Source organism: Astatotilapia calliptera, chromosome 14 (assembly GCF_964374335.1).
Source record: "Astatotilapia calliptera chromosome 14, fAstCal68.1, whole genome shotgun sequence".
Taxonomy (NCBI): Eukaryota; Metazoa; Chordata; class Actinopteri; order Cichliformes; family Cichlidae; genus Astatotilapia; species Astatotilapia calliptera.
The window spans coordinates 4,633,127-4,652,193 of record NC_137435.1 but is presented as its reverse complement, the minus strand read 5'-3'; the positions used below and the strand labels follow the sequence as shown (position 1 = coordinate 4,652,193).

The 19,067-nt window shown below is 40.8% G+C and overlaps 1 protein-coding gene across 1 annotated transcript in view; it reads right to left on the bottom strand.

Annotated features, from left to right (window-relative positions):
* Positions 1–16,048, bottom strand: part of capn5a (calpain 5a) — a 30,111-nt gene extending 14,063 nt beyond the window's left edge. Inside the window, exons 1-2 of the mRNA XM_026191487.2 lie at positions 15,833–16,048; positions 8,726–8,885 (exon numbers count right to left, since the gene is read on the bottom strand). Of these exons, the coding sequence (XP_026047272.2) occupies positions 8,726–8,881 (156 nt within the window). The 5' untranslated portion in view covers positions 8,882–8,885; positions 15,833–16,048. The remainder of the gene's footprint in view (positions 1–8,725; positions 8,886–15,832) is intronic.
* Positions 16,049–19,067: the final 3,019 nt, after the last annotated feature.

The window sequence follows — 19,067 nt, the reverse complement described above, 5'->3', positions numbered from 1 at the left end:
TGTTAGCCAATGAGCACGTCCCTCGGATTCACTGCCAGAGCTAGCCTTCCCCTGTCGCGCCTGGTTTCAAAACACCAAGATAGCGATGCTGAAAACGCTCCACACTCTCATAAAAGGGCACGGTGTGATATCAGGTTCCTTTATTTGTACCCGTAAGAGGATTTAACCTGCAGCAGGTGAGTCATCCATACAAACTCAAAAGAGATAATATCAATTTAAAAAAAAAAAAAAAAAAGAGTCAAAGGAGCTTGCAAAGAAAAGCGTCTGGACTTCTTTAAGTTGCTTGAAGACGTTTCACCTCTTAATAAACCTAGTGGGAGTTTCCCCCCACAGAGGGACAAAAGGACCCCCTGATGATCCTCTAATCGCCTGAGCCAAGGTATGAAACTGGGTGTGGGTCCCAATCAGCCAGAGTTTCGGGTGTGTTCATTGTGAAACCTGGCCCCACCTTATCATGCGAATTCCTGAGGTCAGCTGGCCCAGGATGTGAGTGGGCTCTCAAGGGATCTCAAAACTGGATTATAGATGGCAGAGAGTTGGTGTCGTAAACCACCGCCTCTGTTCAAAAATGGTCGCTCACAGTGGACATAGATGGCTTCTTTCACTCCTCTTTCAAACCATCTGTCCTCTCTGTCCAAAATGTGAACATTGGCATCCTCGAAAGAGTGTCCTTTATCCTTAAGATGCAGATGGACTGCTGAGTCTTGTCCTGTGGAGGTGGCTCTTCTGTGTTGTGCCATGCGCTTGTGAAGTGGCTGTTTGGTCTCTCCGATGTAGAGGTTTGGGCATTCCTCGCTGCACTGTACAGCATACACCACATTGTTAAGTTTGTGTTTTGGAGTTTTGTCTTTCGGGTGAACCAGTTTTTGTCTGAGCGTGTTGCTGGGTCTGAAATACACTGGGATGTCATGCTTGGAGAAAACTCTCCTGAGTTTCTATGATACACCGGCTACATAGGGGATGACAATGTTGTTGCGTCTGTCCTTCTTATCCTCCCTCGCTGGTGTCTGGTCTTCTTTTCTGTGCCTCTTTGCTGACTTTAAGAACGCCCATTTAGGATAGCTGCACGTTTTGAGTGCTTCCTTTACATGTGTGTGTTCCTTCTTTTTCCTTCAGGCTTAGAGGGAACATGTTCTGCCCGGTGGTGTAGGGTCCTAATTACCCCAAGTTTGTGTTCCAGAGGGTGATGGCAGTCAAAGAGGAGGTACTGGTCCGTGTGTGTGGGCTTCCGGTAAACTTCGATGTAGAGGTTGCCGTTCTCTTCAATGTGCACAGCGCAGTCCAGGAAAGGCAAACAGTCGTCCTTTGTGTCTTCCCTGGTGAACTTGATGTTCTTATCCACAGCGTTAATGTGCGCAGTGAAGGATTCCACTTCTTGTGTCTTGATTTTGACCCAGGTGTCGTCTACATATCTGTACCAGTGGCTGGGTACTCTTCCTTTGAAAGAGCCAAGAGCCTTCCTTTCCACTTCCTCCATGTAAAGGTTGGCTACAATAGGTGACACGGGGGAGCCCATGGCACAGCCATGTTTTTGTCTGTAGAAACCCTCGTTGTATTTGGAATATGTAGTGGTGAGGCAGAGGTCTAACAGTGGGCAGGTCTGATCGGGTGTGAAGTTGGTCCTGTCTTCCAAGGAGCTGTCTTCTTGTAGTCGTTTTCTGACAGTCTCCACGGCCTCCGTGGTGGGTATGCAAGTGAAGAGAGAGACTACGTCAAAGGACACCATGGTTTCATCTGGATCCAGGGTAAGTTTCTGGACCTTGTCGGTGAAGTCGGTGGAGTTCTTGATGTGGTGTGGGGTGTTCCCCACGAGAGGAGCAAGGATGGTAGCAAGGTGTTTAGCAATGTTGCAAGTGGCTGAGTTTATGCTACTGACTATGGGTCTGAGTGGGACAGCTTCTTTGTGGATTTTAGGAAGTCCGTAAATGTAGGGTATGGCATCCCCTGGGTAAAGGCGGTGATATGTAAGCCGGTCAGTGATTTTGTCCTTCTCAAGGTCTTGAAGGCAAGCTATAACTTTCTTTTTGTAGCTGCTTGTGGGGTCTCACTTTCAGGTTTCATAGGTATTGTTGTCACTGAGGAGAGTAGTGATCTTTGTGTGGTAATCTGTAGTGTTTAGGACCACGGTGCATCTTCCCTTATCAGCTGGTAAAATAGTGATGTTGTGGTCTTTGCTCAGGGAAGCGACGGCCTTCTTTTCTTGTAATGTGAGGTTGGGACTCTCCGCCATTTGACCTTAGAACTGAAGAAGCTTCTCAGATGAGAGGTGAAACATCTTCAAGCAACTTAAAGAAGTCCAGACGCTTTTCTTTGCAAGCTCCTTAGACTACGATGACCTGGATGACTGAGAACCCTCACAGAAATTAAAAAAAAAAAAAAAAAAAAAAAGATAAAAGAAAAAGAAAAATGGGAGAAGTTTTCTTTAATGATGAATCTAAAAGTGCTTTTAATACACAGTTAACACTGTCAAATGGTTAATTTCAAATATGAACTTTACTCTAAAAGTAAGAGCACTGTGAGAAATTCAAAGAGTGAAAAAATAGTTCCTTCTTCACTTTTGCATCACTGCAGGACACAAAATGTCTCAGGGATCAAAGTCCTCACTTTGACGCTTTAATGCACCACAGCTTCATCTTTATACGAACTCTGCTGCTCTTCCACTGCAGCACGAGCCGTGCTTTAGCATTTTTCCATTAAGCTGTAAATCTATGACATCATACCGATTTGCCCGAAACATCAACACATACTGGCGTGTACAAAATTATCTGGGCGGTGTTCCTCGTCTGTATCTCCCGATTCGATCACTGACGCAGACGGAAACATTTCTAATTTACGATTCAAAGATGAACTTTGAATCACTAAATAACCTTTGATATGTAACTGCCTTACCCAACGACTGCGACCATCATTATCTGCATGTCAACATAATATTAACACGCCATGAACCACCTCCTCGCCATCCTTATCATTCCACACACCTCATCGCCTACATGAACAATAATTTACTTCCACACGCTTTCAATTAAAACTGCTTGTTAAATCCTGAGTGCTGCAGCGCTTCTTTTCGACTCCACGTGGAGTTCAAACATGGACTAGAAATGTGAGCAGAAACCTTCAGGTCACTTGCCTACGTCTGTATCATCTGTTTATAGAAGTTAGCAGTGCAGGAGCCATTTTTGATTCGTGTTTCACCTCTAGCCACCAAACGCTGCTTCTCCATCTTAACTTGTGTATTTGTGCATTTACTTCATGCATTCAGGAGAATTAGAGGTAAAAAAAAAAAAAAGCTTACAACCATGTAACATGCAGGATGCTGGACAAGTGAACTATTCTGATTTTAAACTAATGATTTCTTTTATTTAACTTATTACCTCATTATTAACATTTCTTTAGTTCAAAGCTAAATTGTTAAACAGAAATTTGGAAAGTGAAGCAAGTATCAGTCAATAAGCCTCTCAGTGGCATTTTAAAGACATTAACATACTCACAATGAATAAAAGCAGTATGAGAGATCCACATCAGAAATGTTTATGAAAAAAGAAAATGCTGGCAAATTATAGTGCTGTAAACTCCAGTGTAGAAAGGTCAGTAAAAGCCACAGACTGTATCTAAAGGATGTAAAGACAGCTTTGGACGCTTGGTGGTTCGATCGCTGGCTGTTCCAGTCTGCATGCCAAAGTATTCTTGGGTAGAAGTAGAAAAGTACTATACAAGAACCAATCCATTTACCAAAGCCTGGAAACATGACGATGAGGTGGTGTCAACAGGTGTTAGCTAACAGGGAGGGGACACAACAGCGAGAACATAACACTACAAAAAGAAACAAGTCAAACTGACCGAAACAAACAGACTGACAAAAACAGTAAACAGGAAATGACTTGGCACAAACTCGACATTTAGTCACCACCATGTGACCACACCTGAGCCGTAAGCACTAGCTAGCTTGGTTAACGAGTGGCATCCGTAGCCCATAAGCACAGACACAGAAAGCTGTTGATTAGTGATAAATAACAAACAAAAAATAAATAAATAAATAAATACTCATTATCATTTAAAACTGATGCACAAACTTTTTACACAGGAAGCAAAAATAATAATTTCACCAACAGCACAAACTCAGTCGACAGATCCACTTTGTTATACCTGCTTAGCATCAGCACCTTTATCAAAGCAGCCACAGCAGATGATTTGACAGACAGCTCAGCCCTCCCAGAGCTGAAGCTGAAAACTATCCACAGAAACCAAAGCTAGTTTTTGTACCAGGTCGTGAACTTGTTTATTTCTGCTCTGAAGTGAGACATTTTAATATGGGACTGACCCGTTCTGTTGAACACAGCCTCAAGTGGACGTTAGAGGAACTGCAGGCTGGGGCACTTCACTTTTTTTAACCCTCGAGGTTGCTGCCTTATAGAGCTTGAAATAATAAGCTCTTGATATGATCACTGGTTTAAATATACAGCTGTCTTTTGAGTGCTGGAGCTGAAGCATTGATATTGAGTGCTAAAGTTTCACGAGACACCACAGAGAAGTCAGGGTTAAGTTTAGGGTGTAACCAAAGAAATATTTCCCTTATCTCTCCACTCCCTGAACAAATCAATAATATTGATCAAATGCTTTAAGTGCTCTGTTTAATAATTTAGCATGAATAATTAACAGTAAAAGCATACGAAATACACAGAAATCACTCTTTCATAGTGTATATACACTACAAGCCTAGAGGAAGACAGAAAATTACACATTTAATCAAATAAGACTCAATGAGAAGCACTTAAAGAGCAGTGCATTTAGATTTTATGCAGGTCAAGGAAAAAAAAAAAAAAAAAAAAATCACAAGACAAGAAAGAAATGAATCTTTTGACTCAGCATTATTAACGTGAAAAGCCGAGCACGGATTCTGTACACAGCAGCAGAGCGAGGCTGGAAATCTGTTAAGCAACAATTCCATTACGAGCACGATGTTCAGCCAGCATCTGAACTTAAACAGCTGCTGTTCCACTGCATAAAGCTTTCCTAAGGTGCAGTGGGGCTGACTCAAAGCCTCTGACAAGAGGCACTTTTGCAGTTTAAGGATCCTAAACAAATCCAACATGGAATTAAGGCAACATTTGACATTTATCCACCACATTACAAAAGTAATAATAGGTCTATAAAAAAACGTTGTTCACTTTTAAATGATCCTCATTATCTCATACTCTGTCTTGGTGAAGCCCCTCAGTTCATTTAATCTGAAACAAGCTGTTTTAACTCCTTCCCTTTAAGCCAACTGTCTTCTGATTTGCTGCTTCTTGAAAACAGAAGGTTTTAACAATGGGTGGGTGGAGCTTCTGTGCTCAGTCACATATGTGTGAGATGACCATAAATAAGGAAATATAAATTCTCACAAGCAAAAACTGTATGAAGCTAACGGTTACGCCTTTTCTTCATTAGCAGAAACCTGCAACGAGTAAAATGGCTGCGCACAAATCACCACCGTGGTCCAATGATGAGGTGCAGACAACCACCCTGAGATAACGGTAGCCGAGTAAACTTGTATTAAATTGGCTCTAGAGAAAATCATCAGACACTTGGCACACTTAGCTTGATAAAGCTACCTCCTAAATCAGAGCAAGCTAATGTCTCAGTCACACGAGTAAAAACAGGAAAGCTGTACTGATTTTTTTCACATTCTGGAGAGCTTGAGCGTTTTGAACACTCTCGGTCACTTCTGATCGTAAGGTGATTCCACAGGTTGCCTGATCGGACTCAACCTTCCTGCATGTCTCTGTAAAGCACTTTGAATCACCTTGTTGTTGAATTGTGCTATACAAATAAACTTGCCTTGCCTTGCCTTGCAAACAGTCGCAGTGTGACCTGGACTGACTTCAGTCACGCAGAGAAGTTGTTGGAGGTTTGCAAATAACTGCCTGTGGATGAGGAATACAGAGTTCGTCACGTAACGTTAAAGGTATGTGCCTTTTTCCACGTCACGCTGTGCGCCACGTTATCGTTTACAGGAGATGAATTACAGAATAACAGTATTTTGTCTCTATCTGCCAATCTGACTATCTTCAGGTTTTACACGCTTACATACACACACGCAGTTACTGTCCCTCTATTTAGAAAGGCAGAGGCGTCACGGTGTGATTATTTTACGTGTAGTTGTTTTTTTCCTGTGTAATAATATTCAACATTGCTATCAATGCATTTTTCAATCCCTCTGCAAAATAGGTTTAAAAACATAAACAGCTGGGATACTGTTTGTCCGTGATTTGAACCGAGGGAACAAATCGTGGCAGGATCAGCCTGATATTATTCGTATCCCGCTGTAACTTTACTGTATAAAGAGCTAACATCTCCAAAATGTCAGGAGTAGTTAGTCATTACAACAAGTGTTTGTGAACTAAAAGTCAAGTATGTGGGATGCTGTTTGTCCGTGATTTGGAGAGCCCAGCGCGTGCTCTCGATGCAGGGAAAACCAATCCTGCAGGGAGACCTACCTCGGCACCTGTGCAGGTGAAGCCAAAGGGAAGACATGCTTCACCATATTTTCTAGTCTTTGGCTTAGAATGAAGTTGGTTTGGAAACATATTCAGCGATGCTTCATCTCCTGCTTTGCGTTTGTGTGGGCGCCCCGTGCTAGCAGCGTCCAAGCGTCGTTTTGTTTTTTCCCCTTTTCATGCCGCGCCCCCCCCCCCTGCAATGGCTCTGCGCCCCCCCTAGGGGGCAGGCCCCACACTTTGGGAAGGTCTGACGTAGCACATCATTATATACCAGCTAGCCCAACTTCAGTAACCCTACAAACGTCACTGCTGTTTAGTTTTCTGTCTTCATTTATGTTGGAAGTGACAGCAGAGCTGTACGTATGAATTTTTTCAGAAATCTCTCAGTCAGAACATGCTACATCATGTTTAGGTAACTAGCAAAACTAGCGAGCTAACTTCCTGCTAACTTCTAACTCCGTTAAATGTAATAAATTCTGTTTTCACGAATGCCTGGATGTTAAACTTCATAGTTACACCTGGTAAAGCAGCAACGCTGATCGTTTTATTAAAGATGAAAGAATGTAGACAGTTTTTAACTCTCAGTGAAGCTGTGTGTTCGTTTGACTTTGGGACCTGAAGAGACAGAGTTTAGGACCCAGATTACTCCCAGATTTACGAGCACCTTAGTCCGACAAATACGGTAATAACGACGGCCTGCTTGCATGTTCTACAAAAAAAATGTGTTTTGTTTTGTATCTGACGGACAAACACCAAACCAGTGAAGTTGCACCATTTTTAAAAACCAATTCTGGTTCATCCGTTTCACTCAACAATCTGCTTTTCCCCTTTGAAAACAAAGGCACTGCGCATGCACGTTTTACCCATATTCTATCTCAATATTTCATTTTCTTATCGTTGCCTAACATTGTCGGGCGACCGTGGCTCAGGGGGTTGGGAATCGCATCTGTAACTGGAAGGTCGCCAGTTCGATCCCTGGGCTCTCTCCTGGTCGTTGTGTCCCTGGGCAAGACACTTTACCCTACTTGCCTACTGGTGTTGGCCAGAGGGGCCGATGGCGCGATATGGCAGCCTCGCTTCTGTCAGTCTGCCCCAGGGCAGCTGTGGCTACAACCGTAGCTTGCCTCCACCAGTGTATGAATGTGAGAGTGAATGAATAGTGGTATTGTAAAGCGCTTTGGATGCCTTGAAAAGCGCTATATACATGTAAATCCAATCCATCATTGTACCGGTATTACCGTGAACGGTATAATATGGCCCAGCCCTAGTCACAGTTGTATTTAACTGTTATATTTAACAGGAACAGTTCAGTCAAAAGCTTCACAGAAGGTGCTTTTTGCTCAGGGTGAGTGTGAAGACGACCAGTTGTAAAGCACTTCACACCGGTCACAATACAAAAGTAAATTCAAGTTCCTTTTGTTCAGTAACTACCAGAAACTGCTTACAACATGAACACACACACACGCACACAACTCCTTGCTGTTGGCTTGAAATTCCATGAATTCCTCTCCCATTCAGCTGCTTTAACCTCTCCTCTCTTTATATGGAGCCTTGTCTCATGATCACCGCCGCCATTCCCAGCCTACTGCCTCTGTCCGTCTCCACCGTGAATAAACAGCTGACCCTTCGTCTCTGATGTATCACTAACTCTCCACCTTCTTTGAGTTTACTGTGTTCTTCTTTCACACAGGCATAAAATAAGAGCTCTACAAAAGATCGCCAGCGCGGATGATTATGCAGCTGATCCCACTGAGCTGTAAAAGATGGAAACAAGCAGCAAACACTGAGAACTGCAGTTCCTCTAGTGGCCACTTGAGGCTGCCTTTATAAGAAACTCAGTCCCCATAGCTCCCATGTTAAAATGACCACCTTTTCAGCAGAAATAAACATGTTTAAAGTGTGTGACTAAAAGCAGGGCTGGCCTCTATGGATAGTTTCCCCTTTTATAACGACTCTGTGAGGGCTTATTCTCTTTTATACCTCATCTCGGGGTTATATGAGCAGCTGTAGCTGATATTTAAAGACACTGAAACAGACCTCACAACCGTGTTTGTTTTCTGGCCTGTTACGTGATACAAACCATCAAAGAAAATATATTTTTTAAAATACTGCTAACCTGACTGATTTCACTTTGCAAAATATCATCTGTCATCATTATTATTATTTTCCACATGTATACAATACGTATCAGAATAATTGTGCAGCACTACTACTTCCCCTCTCGGTAAAACATTATTTTCACTCACATTTGGCCTTTTCCAGGTGACTCGCCCAATTTGATTTCGCTGGTAGAACAGAGACTGGTCGGAGGTGGGGAACAGAGGGTCTTCAAACAGAGTTCCTTTATGCTGGCACTGCCTCCTCAGAGCAGAGAAAGACTGACCCTCGTACGGCACCGCCATCCTCCTGCACAGAAACAAAATGCTTTACAATGAAGCACAAACAGCATTTACACGATATATAATTACTGACTCCTCACTATCAGAGGGCTGTGCTGTGAGGAAGGATAAGGGGTTTAATTAGTTAGCCTCCTATGAAGTGTTGGGAAATTTATCAGCATATGCAAAACATGAAAAGACTGGAAAACAGTATCACCATTGCATTCACTTGTAATTATGCCATGTCGTATTGACTCACAGGTTTGCTCCCTTCCCTTGCAGGCTTTGGTCTTACTGACCTTATTCCTCACACACACACACACAGTCTGTGTAGCGTACTGAACCTCTTTATATTGTTCTAATATTACAGTTTTATGTGAAATGACTGTTCACACCATATGACCGTGGAATGGGGAATCGCAGCTTGACACATCCAATCAATAACCGCCTTCACTTACTGCACAGACAGATTGTTGATGTTACAGTAAGTGAATTCAGATAGTATCAAAAACATATCTGACTATGTTGAATTTCATTTCAACCACAACACATCAAATGAGTCTGTCTGAATTTAGAGGTCAGTCTAAAGGAAGAGACTTCACCATAATCTAATTACATGGACAATATATTTACCATCTGAGGCAAAACCAACTATTTAGCCACTATACAACCCTAAACCAACAGCAGCATGATTAGCATCACGAGTCATGTTTTAGGAGGGTGTGTGAGTGTGCAGGAAGGGCTGTATTCTTAATAAAACAAAAAACCTCTTATTAATGATAAAAAGCCATAACGACTGATTAATCTTCTATATTTCCCATTAAAACAGTCAGAGATTTCTAAGAAGCCTCAGTGTCTCCTGATCCTGTTCAAGGCCTCACACTGCACACAGAGCTGTGGATGAGGATTAATAACAAGGGAGTACTTCTTTAAAACTCCTTAAACATGCACAACACACACACACACACACAAGATAGTCAGATCATCACCAGTCATGTGACAGGATAGCAAACAGAAACTCGGGCGGTCATGTTTGACTACGGATCGGCAGCAAAGTAAATACACGATCAAAGTTTCATGCCTGTGTGAAAGTGTAGTGACATTAAAGCCTGATCTGACCAAAAACGTCCTAACAGCAGCTTCAGCTTCCTGTCAGATAAATAAAAAGTGAGACAAAAAGAGGAAGGGCTGTGATTTGTTTCCTAGGTGGAGAAACCAGAGGCCTGCTGAGCACTAAAGGAATATTTTTATTTTGTTTTCCAGGAACGGGATTGCATCCAGATTCAGAGTGACTCACTGAGGTTAGAGCATGTTTTCTCACACTGATCTACAGAGAAGGACTGACCACAGGACTTCAGCTGAAAGCATTCCTCAATTAAACACTGTATTCATTGCAGGAGAGCTGCAGATGCCACTTAGTACTGCGATGTTCAGATATTCAGGATACATTAAAGGCAGATTTTTTTTGTTTTTAAAAAGTGACTACCAGGTAAAATAAGTCACTGTGGCAGGGCGTGGTTTGTGGCTCAGTTGCAGGGGAGGGGTGGATCAGTGGGTTCAGGGTGTGGTGTCAGGACAGGCTGATCAAAACAGGTGCTCTTCAACACCTGGTCATGCCTTCCCCATTTCCATAGGGTCACAGCTGTGTGCTTCGGGTCCTTTTTGTGTCACAGTGGTACCGAAACCCAGGAGCTCATCGAGCCGGGGCATGGGATAAGCATCAAACTGTGACAGTCACCTTATTTATAAGGACACTCAGAAACAACTGTGCTGTACAGCTAAAAGAATACAATAAGAAAATCAATAAAACTGAAAACAACAAATAAAGTCATTAGAACTGAGTCGCATTAAAAGACTCAGACGCTAAACAACACGTACAGGCAGGACAATCAGCCTTCAAAACAATGCCACAGTTATGAAAACTGACATGCGCATGTCATGCATGTATGAAAATTACTGGACTGACATGAATCTACCTCTGCTCAGACTGAGCTCCCATGCAGACTCTTCACTGGAATCATCAGGCCCATTTGTAATGATATCACTGTCAAATAAGGCCAATAAACACGGAGATGATGCTGAACAGAGCAGAATAATGAGCGCGTGTGTTTCCCCCAACAAATTAGATTCCTGCTTGGTGGTCTGGTTCAATAAACACAGCCACAGAACGGATTTCCCGAATGATGCAGAAAACACTGAACAAGTGCACGGCCTCCGTTTTAGTTTACTTCCTGTTTTATTTGAAACTTGGCTCCTCCTTTGTGCTTTTCCCACTCGATGGAGTATTAGGGCCAGATTAAGAAAAAAATATATTATCGACCATTTTGACACTAAAGTCGAAATCTCGGGATTAAAGTCGTAATTCTACTTTGAGAAAAAAACAACAGAAATCTTCACATTTAGATTTTTTCCCCTAAGAATACATGTTCAACGTTATTTTTGACTTTATTCTACAAAAGCAATCTAATTTTTTTTTCTAAATGTAGTCTAAACTCTGTTGTGCCTTAGCGCCTCTGTCAGGGCCGGCGTTTTTTATCTTACTCTCCCTCGTTTTTGTTTGTTACAAACTATTATTTCACCGGAGTTCATTCCCGTGTCTCAGGAGCTTTTGTTAAACGTCCCCGTTTCCTCCCGTCATCAGCACACAGAGTCCTCCTGCCAACATTTACTAACTACAAACTAAACGTGACACACTTATGGATGTAAAATGACTTTGATAAAACTCAAAACACTTTAAATATTTCAAGATTTAAACTGAAGACCTTTATATTCATGTGGACAAACATGAACATACAGTTAAGCCAAGTTCGCATGACGCGTGACAAAAAACAAAAAACAGTAAAACGACCAGTAAGACAAAAAGAATAAAGTTTGAGAAATATAAAAATACTGAACTTACATCATGCAAATAATAACTTTACATTTTTAGATCCTCTAACATGAACTTATTTATTGCTTTTTAAATGCAGCTGAAATGAACCTTTATTACTTGGGTTTTATCTGCAGAGCTTTTAAATTTCAGAAGCGCTTCTACAGAAAACGGCTCGTAAGACATCTGAAGGTTGAGTGAACGTAAGAATAAACATCAAATGTACGACAGAGTGAAAGAGAACAGCCAGTAAACATTTCTGAAGGGAAGCACGCAGACCCTGAGTGGATCTGAGCGAGTGTCTGTTTAGAAGAAACCACTGTGACCTTCTTCAGCAGCATTACTGAGCAATGACTCACTGCCTGATGGGAGGAGGGGGACGCTGCGATTTTCTGTGTCTCGTATTTACAGCCATTTTTAATAAGTCGTGGCAAATTAGTGGCACCAATAACAGATTGATCACCAATAAGATGGCGTCTCCACTGATTTGCATGAACAGTTGATTTGCAGTTATTTGACTTGAAGATGAAAGTAAAAAATGTTTCAATACTACTTTTGTTTCTGGGGGTCTGTCATTGTTCCTCAAAATGAATGTAGTTATATATAAGTTCCTGTTTTGAGGTGGTTTTCCTACGTGACTTCATCAAGTTTATTCAGATTTTATGAATGTAAATGTGTTAAAGAGACAGCACGTTGTTTCTAAGGACATTAAAATGTAAGGTGTGATGATATAAAGCAGAGGTGATGTACGTTTATATCCTGTTACGGTGGCAGACATTCACACTGAAGTGCAGAGTACACACCAGTACAGCTGTGCAATTAAATGTGAATTTGATTTACAACCTTGGCTTTCATTGAATATTTATATTAAACAGGATAATAAAGATAAATAATTATCGTGCTGCAGTTGGTATTGTAGTAATGCTCTCATTTCATCACATCCTCTTCCTGGTCCCTCCATAAAAATCTCAACCCAGCAGAATTTGAATTAATGGAAATCCTCTTAATTAAAAGAACAATTTTTCATGTGTAAGATAAATAACTAATCTCAGTGCTGATTGAAATAACCTATTATGATTTCTGCCATAAAGGAGCAACAAAAGTTTAGAGTCTCGGTTTCAGACCGTTTTCCCCCCCTACAGAAGCCCCACCCACCAGCTGTTCACACTTACCCTTTGTAAGTGGCATCCAATCAGAAGAAAGCTGGCTTATAAATCCTCTAAAATAACGTTGATGTCAAAAGAGGACATCAGTTTCCAACAATGGCGGCAGCTAGTTAGTGTTAATATTACTCTTATTATTCTTAAACGTTTAACATATTTTCAGGTGAGAATGTAGCTGTGTAAACCTCAAATATCTGCTCAGTTTATCAAGACACCACATATTTTCAAAAGCGCTCCGACGTTTTCGGAGACGTCTGTTACCCACTAGCTCGATAGCTAGCCGGGGGCAAGGTCACTAGAGCCGGTGAGAACACCGGACTCCCGGCAAATCGTTTTCAAACCCACCGCCATCTTTCACTACTCAGGTTAAACTATATAAGTCACTTAGATAACTTCAAAATGTTATTGTTTGGCTTTTTTTTTAGTATTTTATTTGTTCCTGAGTAAATCGGTTTGGCTGAGATTAAAGTTATAGTTTTTACACAGCTGAATAAACGTCAAGCAGACAGCTGATTATCCGAAGTGTGAGACGCTGGAGAATATACTCCGGTGTCCTGTTATATTTTAGATAGCAAGGAGTTTATTAAACTTCACCGAAACAATCTGCAAATTTCATTAAAATTTAATAAACTATCATCTTGTCTTTATTTTTAGTTAGCACAGACCTTAAACACTTAAAGCTGTAAGCTAATGATAGTTATATAAGAGCAGATGCTGCTGGTGCAATAAGCTGTACGCTGTACGTCCAATGGATGATGATCTGATTAGTCGACTAATCGCAAAAATAATCGGTGACTAGTGACTATCAAAATAATCGTTTGTGGCAGCCCTAGATCACGCCAATAAAACCAGTATAGCAAGACTTTATGAATCAGCAGATGGAGCTCATAACGCTTGAGGGGTCGTCCACTTTGGGCCAGTCGGTGCAACTTCGGGCTGAGTTTTATTAGATCACTGTGGCTCTGTGCACAGATTAATCTTTGTGCAGGCCCCCCAATCCCACACAGACATTCAAGCCCAGAGGTGCCACTATTGCTCACCTGGGTGAGCTGACACCATATACCAAAAGCTGGAGTTCGGTCCAGAGTACTTCCCAAGTGTCACTCCCCCTCAAGATAAATTGCTAAAAATAAATCTTAAAAAAAAAAACAAAAAAAAAAAAAACAACTTGCCCTGTTTGGATTTATTTTTATCTGAATGGATTTATTTTCTATTGTTTTACATCTCTTTCATCTTTGTGCCTTTATTGTTTTATTCAGACTGCTATAAGGGCGTCTATTTAAAAGAGGGCTTGGGCTTTATCACCTACCCTGTTTACAAAAAGGTGGTAATAAACAGGTGAAAGAGTCAAACTATTTGTTTCACACAGAGGATGAAGTGAAGGGCTGCAAAAAAACTGAGTGCAACACATACAAGCATTCATTTGAACTACGAATAGTGCAAAGCTACTGTAAAAGAGCCCAAGAATAAAAATGTGGGCCGTACCTCATAACAAAACCCAATATTTATCAGATAACTGCAGGAGGCAAGGAAAGCTTTACAAATGCTCCCTAAGTCACCAATTACACCCTCTCAAACACACTCACACAGTCGACAGGAGCCTTTGAGTCACTCAGGTGAGGTCTAACAGACACTGATCGGACACCTGTCAGTCAGAACAGCCACGCTCCTAACTATATATATATTGAAATTCAAACAGGTGAGTTATTAACAAATCAACCCTCATTTTCAGGACTTTTATAGTGGAGAGCCAAAAATTAAAAAGTTGGTTTAGAGGTTTGGGGTTTTTCCTTTAATCTGTCACCCAATGGAATCTGCTAACCAATGCAATTTATTAAACTCAGACTTAAGAAGTCAATTTGTTGACAGGTTTATGCAAGAGGTGAAGGAAAGACAACATATTTCATTAGGTGTAGCGTCTGCAGCCGTTTCAGGACAAACACCTTAAAGACTCGAACACATCTGTTTACATCAGTCTGCTAATAACAGCTGCAGGTTGCTCGTCTTCCTCCTTCCAGCAGCTGTAAAGCTACTGTGTTGTGACGTGACTGGATTAACCCCTGGTATCTACAGACAGAGAGCTTTAACCATGGAGCAATAAGACCAATACCAGCCAGACATGGGTGTGGTTTTATGCGGGCACGAACACACAACGGATGTGTGACACAAACAGCCCAAAGCAGATGTTGAAACATCGCATGATGTGTGATATCATGTGACATCACAAAAATGCGTGTGGGGTGAAGAATTTTCACAATAATCTGCACCACAGTCCACCTGCCTCACTCTGCCTCAGATGAGATGACATTAATGAAGACTTTCGATGTTTACAGCTTTGTAAAGACACCCGGAGAGAGATTAAAATCAAACCGGAAACTCAAACGTTAACCATCAAAATGACTTACAATATCCCTAAACGTTTCTTTCGTTATTCTTGAAACTACACAACGCAAACACTTCTATTCTATTTTATCTTTTGTTTATAGTCGAGTCTTATACCACGAGCTACACTACTAAACCCATTCAAAATCTTGCAACAATTTTTAATCGTTGCCTTTATTTTGAAGGGCGCGCCGGATGTGTATGTGAAAGCTAGCTAGCTTAAAAGATGAAGTTTTGCTCGAAGTTTTTTTTATTATTCCTAAATCTTGTGATCTTAGTGAAGGCGAGGAAATCGAAAGCGTGAACAAATACAGAGAGCCCTTTGCTGTAGGGCAGCTCTGTAGCACAATATTCATCTTTTTCCAGCGTTTTCTTATTTTAACGCAGACTCCAACAGTTCTGCGTCCCGTTTGCTAAGGAAAAAAGCGGCAAATTTAATAAAATATATTTGCATGAAAAAACAACAACCCAAAAACTATTTAATAAGAGTTCCAGAGTGATTTACGACTGCAGACGTAACTGCATTTCAGCACCGAGTTAGCTGTAACTAATTATATTCACCTGGAAATGGTTGTGTTTTGGTTCGGGCTCCCTGGCTGCTTCACTCCGCGTCTCTCGCTCTTTTCACGGGTGGTTTTGGCGTGTTCTCCCTGCTGTCAGCTCGGTGATGTGAGGACGTTTCTTTTGGTTACTTTGCGACCCTAAAAATAAAAACCACACAGAAACAGGCAGGAGGAGCTTCTGCGCTGCTGCTGTCACACCGACCAGCCCGCCTTCACCGAGGGAGGAGATGCGTTCACGTACCGCTCAGACAAACCACTCCTCTCTCCTTTAATCATTTTTGGATTAAAGCGCTAAATCGAAGTAGAGATTGAGGAGGGGTGGCACATTTATGAGATAAAAACTTACAAATTAAACTTTACAAGCAAAGTTACAAGAAAAAAAAGACTGTTTTTAAAAAGCTAGCAATTTTACAAAAAATACAGAGAAAAAAAAAGAATTTGTCAACTTTACTTTGGAAAAAATGTTTATTTTTAAGAAAAAAGTACAAATATATTTAAAAAAAACTGTCAAATTTACACAAAAATTATAAGGAATACCCCCCCTAATTCTAATAAACTAACCAAACAAATAAAAAAACCTGTTAACTTTACACAAAAAATCTTAACGCTGTAAACAAAACAGAAATAACCATTAAAAACTGTGAAATTAAATCAAATTAAAACAAATTCAGTAACAGCAGGTGATAAATTAATTAAGATCAGATGATTTTCATCACGGAATTATTTACAATTAAAATTTTAAACAAGAAAAACGTCTTACTGTGTTTTAAGTTGTAAGTTATTCATAGACGCGTTCCTTCTGAGCTTTTTGTTAAACAACGCTGACCTCTGGTGTCCCAGTAATTGACATGAGAGAACCATAAACACATGCATCATACTTACTACTTCTACTGCTACTACTACTACTACTATTGCTGATAATAAACATGAACATTTTAGCAATATTAATTGAAGTTTTATTTAATCAATAAATCCCGTGTCATTAAAATGCCTTCATGAAAAGAATAGAGACCACAAAGACAAACCCCTACAAGGTTAAGCAAATTATTTCAGAAAAAGGTAGCACAACAGAAACAGATAAAGTAAAATAAAGCAAGAACTAGCAAGTAATATGACCTACAAAGACCATGCATAACTTTCTTCCTCATAAAAACCATTAGTGAGTCCTTTACCACATTCTTTTTATCTTTTAATTCAAGAGAAGTTTCCATAGACTTGGTGTAGGTGTGTGTGACAGATCACCTGAGCTGTGTAGTCAGGCATCACCTGGTGTTCTATCCAAGGCTGCTGGTTCTCCGTTCTTTTTGCCACAAACTCCTCCAACTGGTGGATTCGCTGCTCCACCTTCATTTTTAAACCTCTCTTTTGTGTTTCAGATGTATCGCTACATTCTTCCACAACACCTGTGAGTACTGTCACCTCAGTGATTTTACAAAAGAGAAAGTTGATGCGTGTTGCCTGAAGTTGTTGCATTGTTCTTGCAGCTTCACACACACTGAGGCACTGGATTCATTACAAACTCATATCCAGGTGTTGCTTTTCTTTGTTTCCACAGCTTGTGCTATTCATCTTCAGTAAACCCTTTATTTTAAAAGAGGTTTCAAATCACAGTCTCTTCTGTGCTGCCATTACTTTCTTCAGATTTACTTCTATACAGTTTTAGGCTTTGCTTGGCCTATTTCATGTTTCATAGGTACCCTCAGCCCAGCTCGTTCAGATTAGCACATCTTATTTAGCATGGTCCAGTATCCCACACTCAAATGTGAATAACCAGCAATTAATCTGTGATTGAAGACACTTTTGCTAAGGCCAGAATGAACTGTTATGAGTTTAGGTGTACTCCCAGCTTACTTTTAGTACTTTCTGGGGAGCCGTCCATTTGTGTTTATAAAATAGAGGTCAGTGGTACAAAGAATCAAGACTCTGTATATCCGAGGAGGTGGTGCGTACATGTACTGTATCAGTGTAATCAACCACAGGCAGATACCTGTCTGCACAGGGAGAAATAACACAAGCAGATAATTACCTGTTTTCTGTGTTTGTTTATAGCAAGTAAAACAGTTTAAAGCAGCTCTGTTCAACACCTTACCAGATGTAAAATGTTTACAATTTAAAACTGCATCTTTATTCTATATCTATATACCTTTAAGCCCAACTCATAATGGACTATCTTACTTTGGAACATAAATTCGAGAGAAAGAGAACACTATGGCGTTAAAGGGGTTAGGGTACTCCCTGACCTCACAGTCCATTTACTGTTATTCTGAAGTTGTGTGAGAAGTGCAGGTCGTACAGAAGGCAGGTGAAAACAAAGCCACTGTCAGTGTGACGTTATTAATCTTTAACACCATCACAGCAGAAGACATCCACAGAGTCATGTGAGAAACTGCACTTTACACTTTGCTGGAGGAAACTGTAGCAGCAGCACGAGCATCAGAGCCACGAGATCAGACTTAAAGGGATAACACGACCACATTAGGAAGGAACCACATCAGGTAAATATGAAACACGTGGGCTCTACTTTAGCTGCTTTATTTAAACTGTACTCATAGATTCACTCTTTTTGGTTTGAGTTAGTTTGCTGTGAACCAACTCACTCAACAGTTCACCTCATAAAATAATTTAAAAAGGCTGAGAGCAGAACTGAGGTATTTTCTAAAATACTGTCTCACTGTGGACGGTTTGTCATCTGATTTATTCGCACTGACTTGTTTCTCCTAAAGCTGTAGGGGTCCTGTGATGTGTTCAGGTGCTCTTTTATTGTGAGTAAAAAACCTGAATCATCACTTTAAACAGCTGACTTTGAATAGAAATGACAGTAAAGTCCTTTACAAGCACTCCTGTTACACCTTTAACAGAACAGAGTGGTTTTGCATGACTCACAATTTGATATACTCCTGATGCATCTTATATGGTGCGGCCAAGATGCTTGTTGTAATTAAATTTACAGCTCACTCAAGTATTTTACTCGTCAGAGCAGGAATTTGATGGAAGTAATGGGACTGCTTCTTTTTTTGGATCTTGCCACAGTAACTTTGCACGATACACGATTCACAGTAGTCTTTATTTTATCCTGGCTGTTTTCTGTAACAAGCTGTTTTAGCTTTTCGCCCTTGTTTGCATTTAACTTCTAAACTAAAAGCTTCTTACCACAAGCTGGGAATGTTCTCAGCTGCTCTTCTTTTGACTTGCAGGTCACTTTCTTTCAGCTCCGTTCTGCATCTACAAGCTCC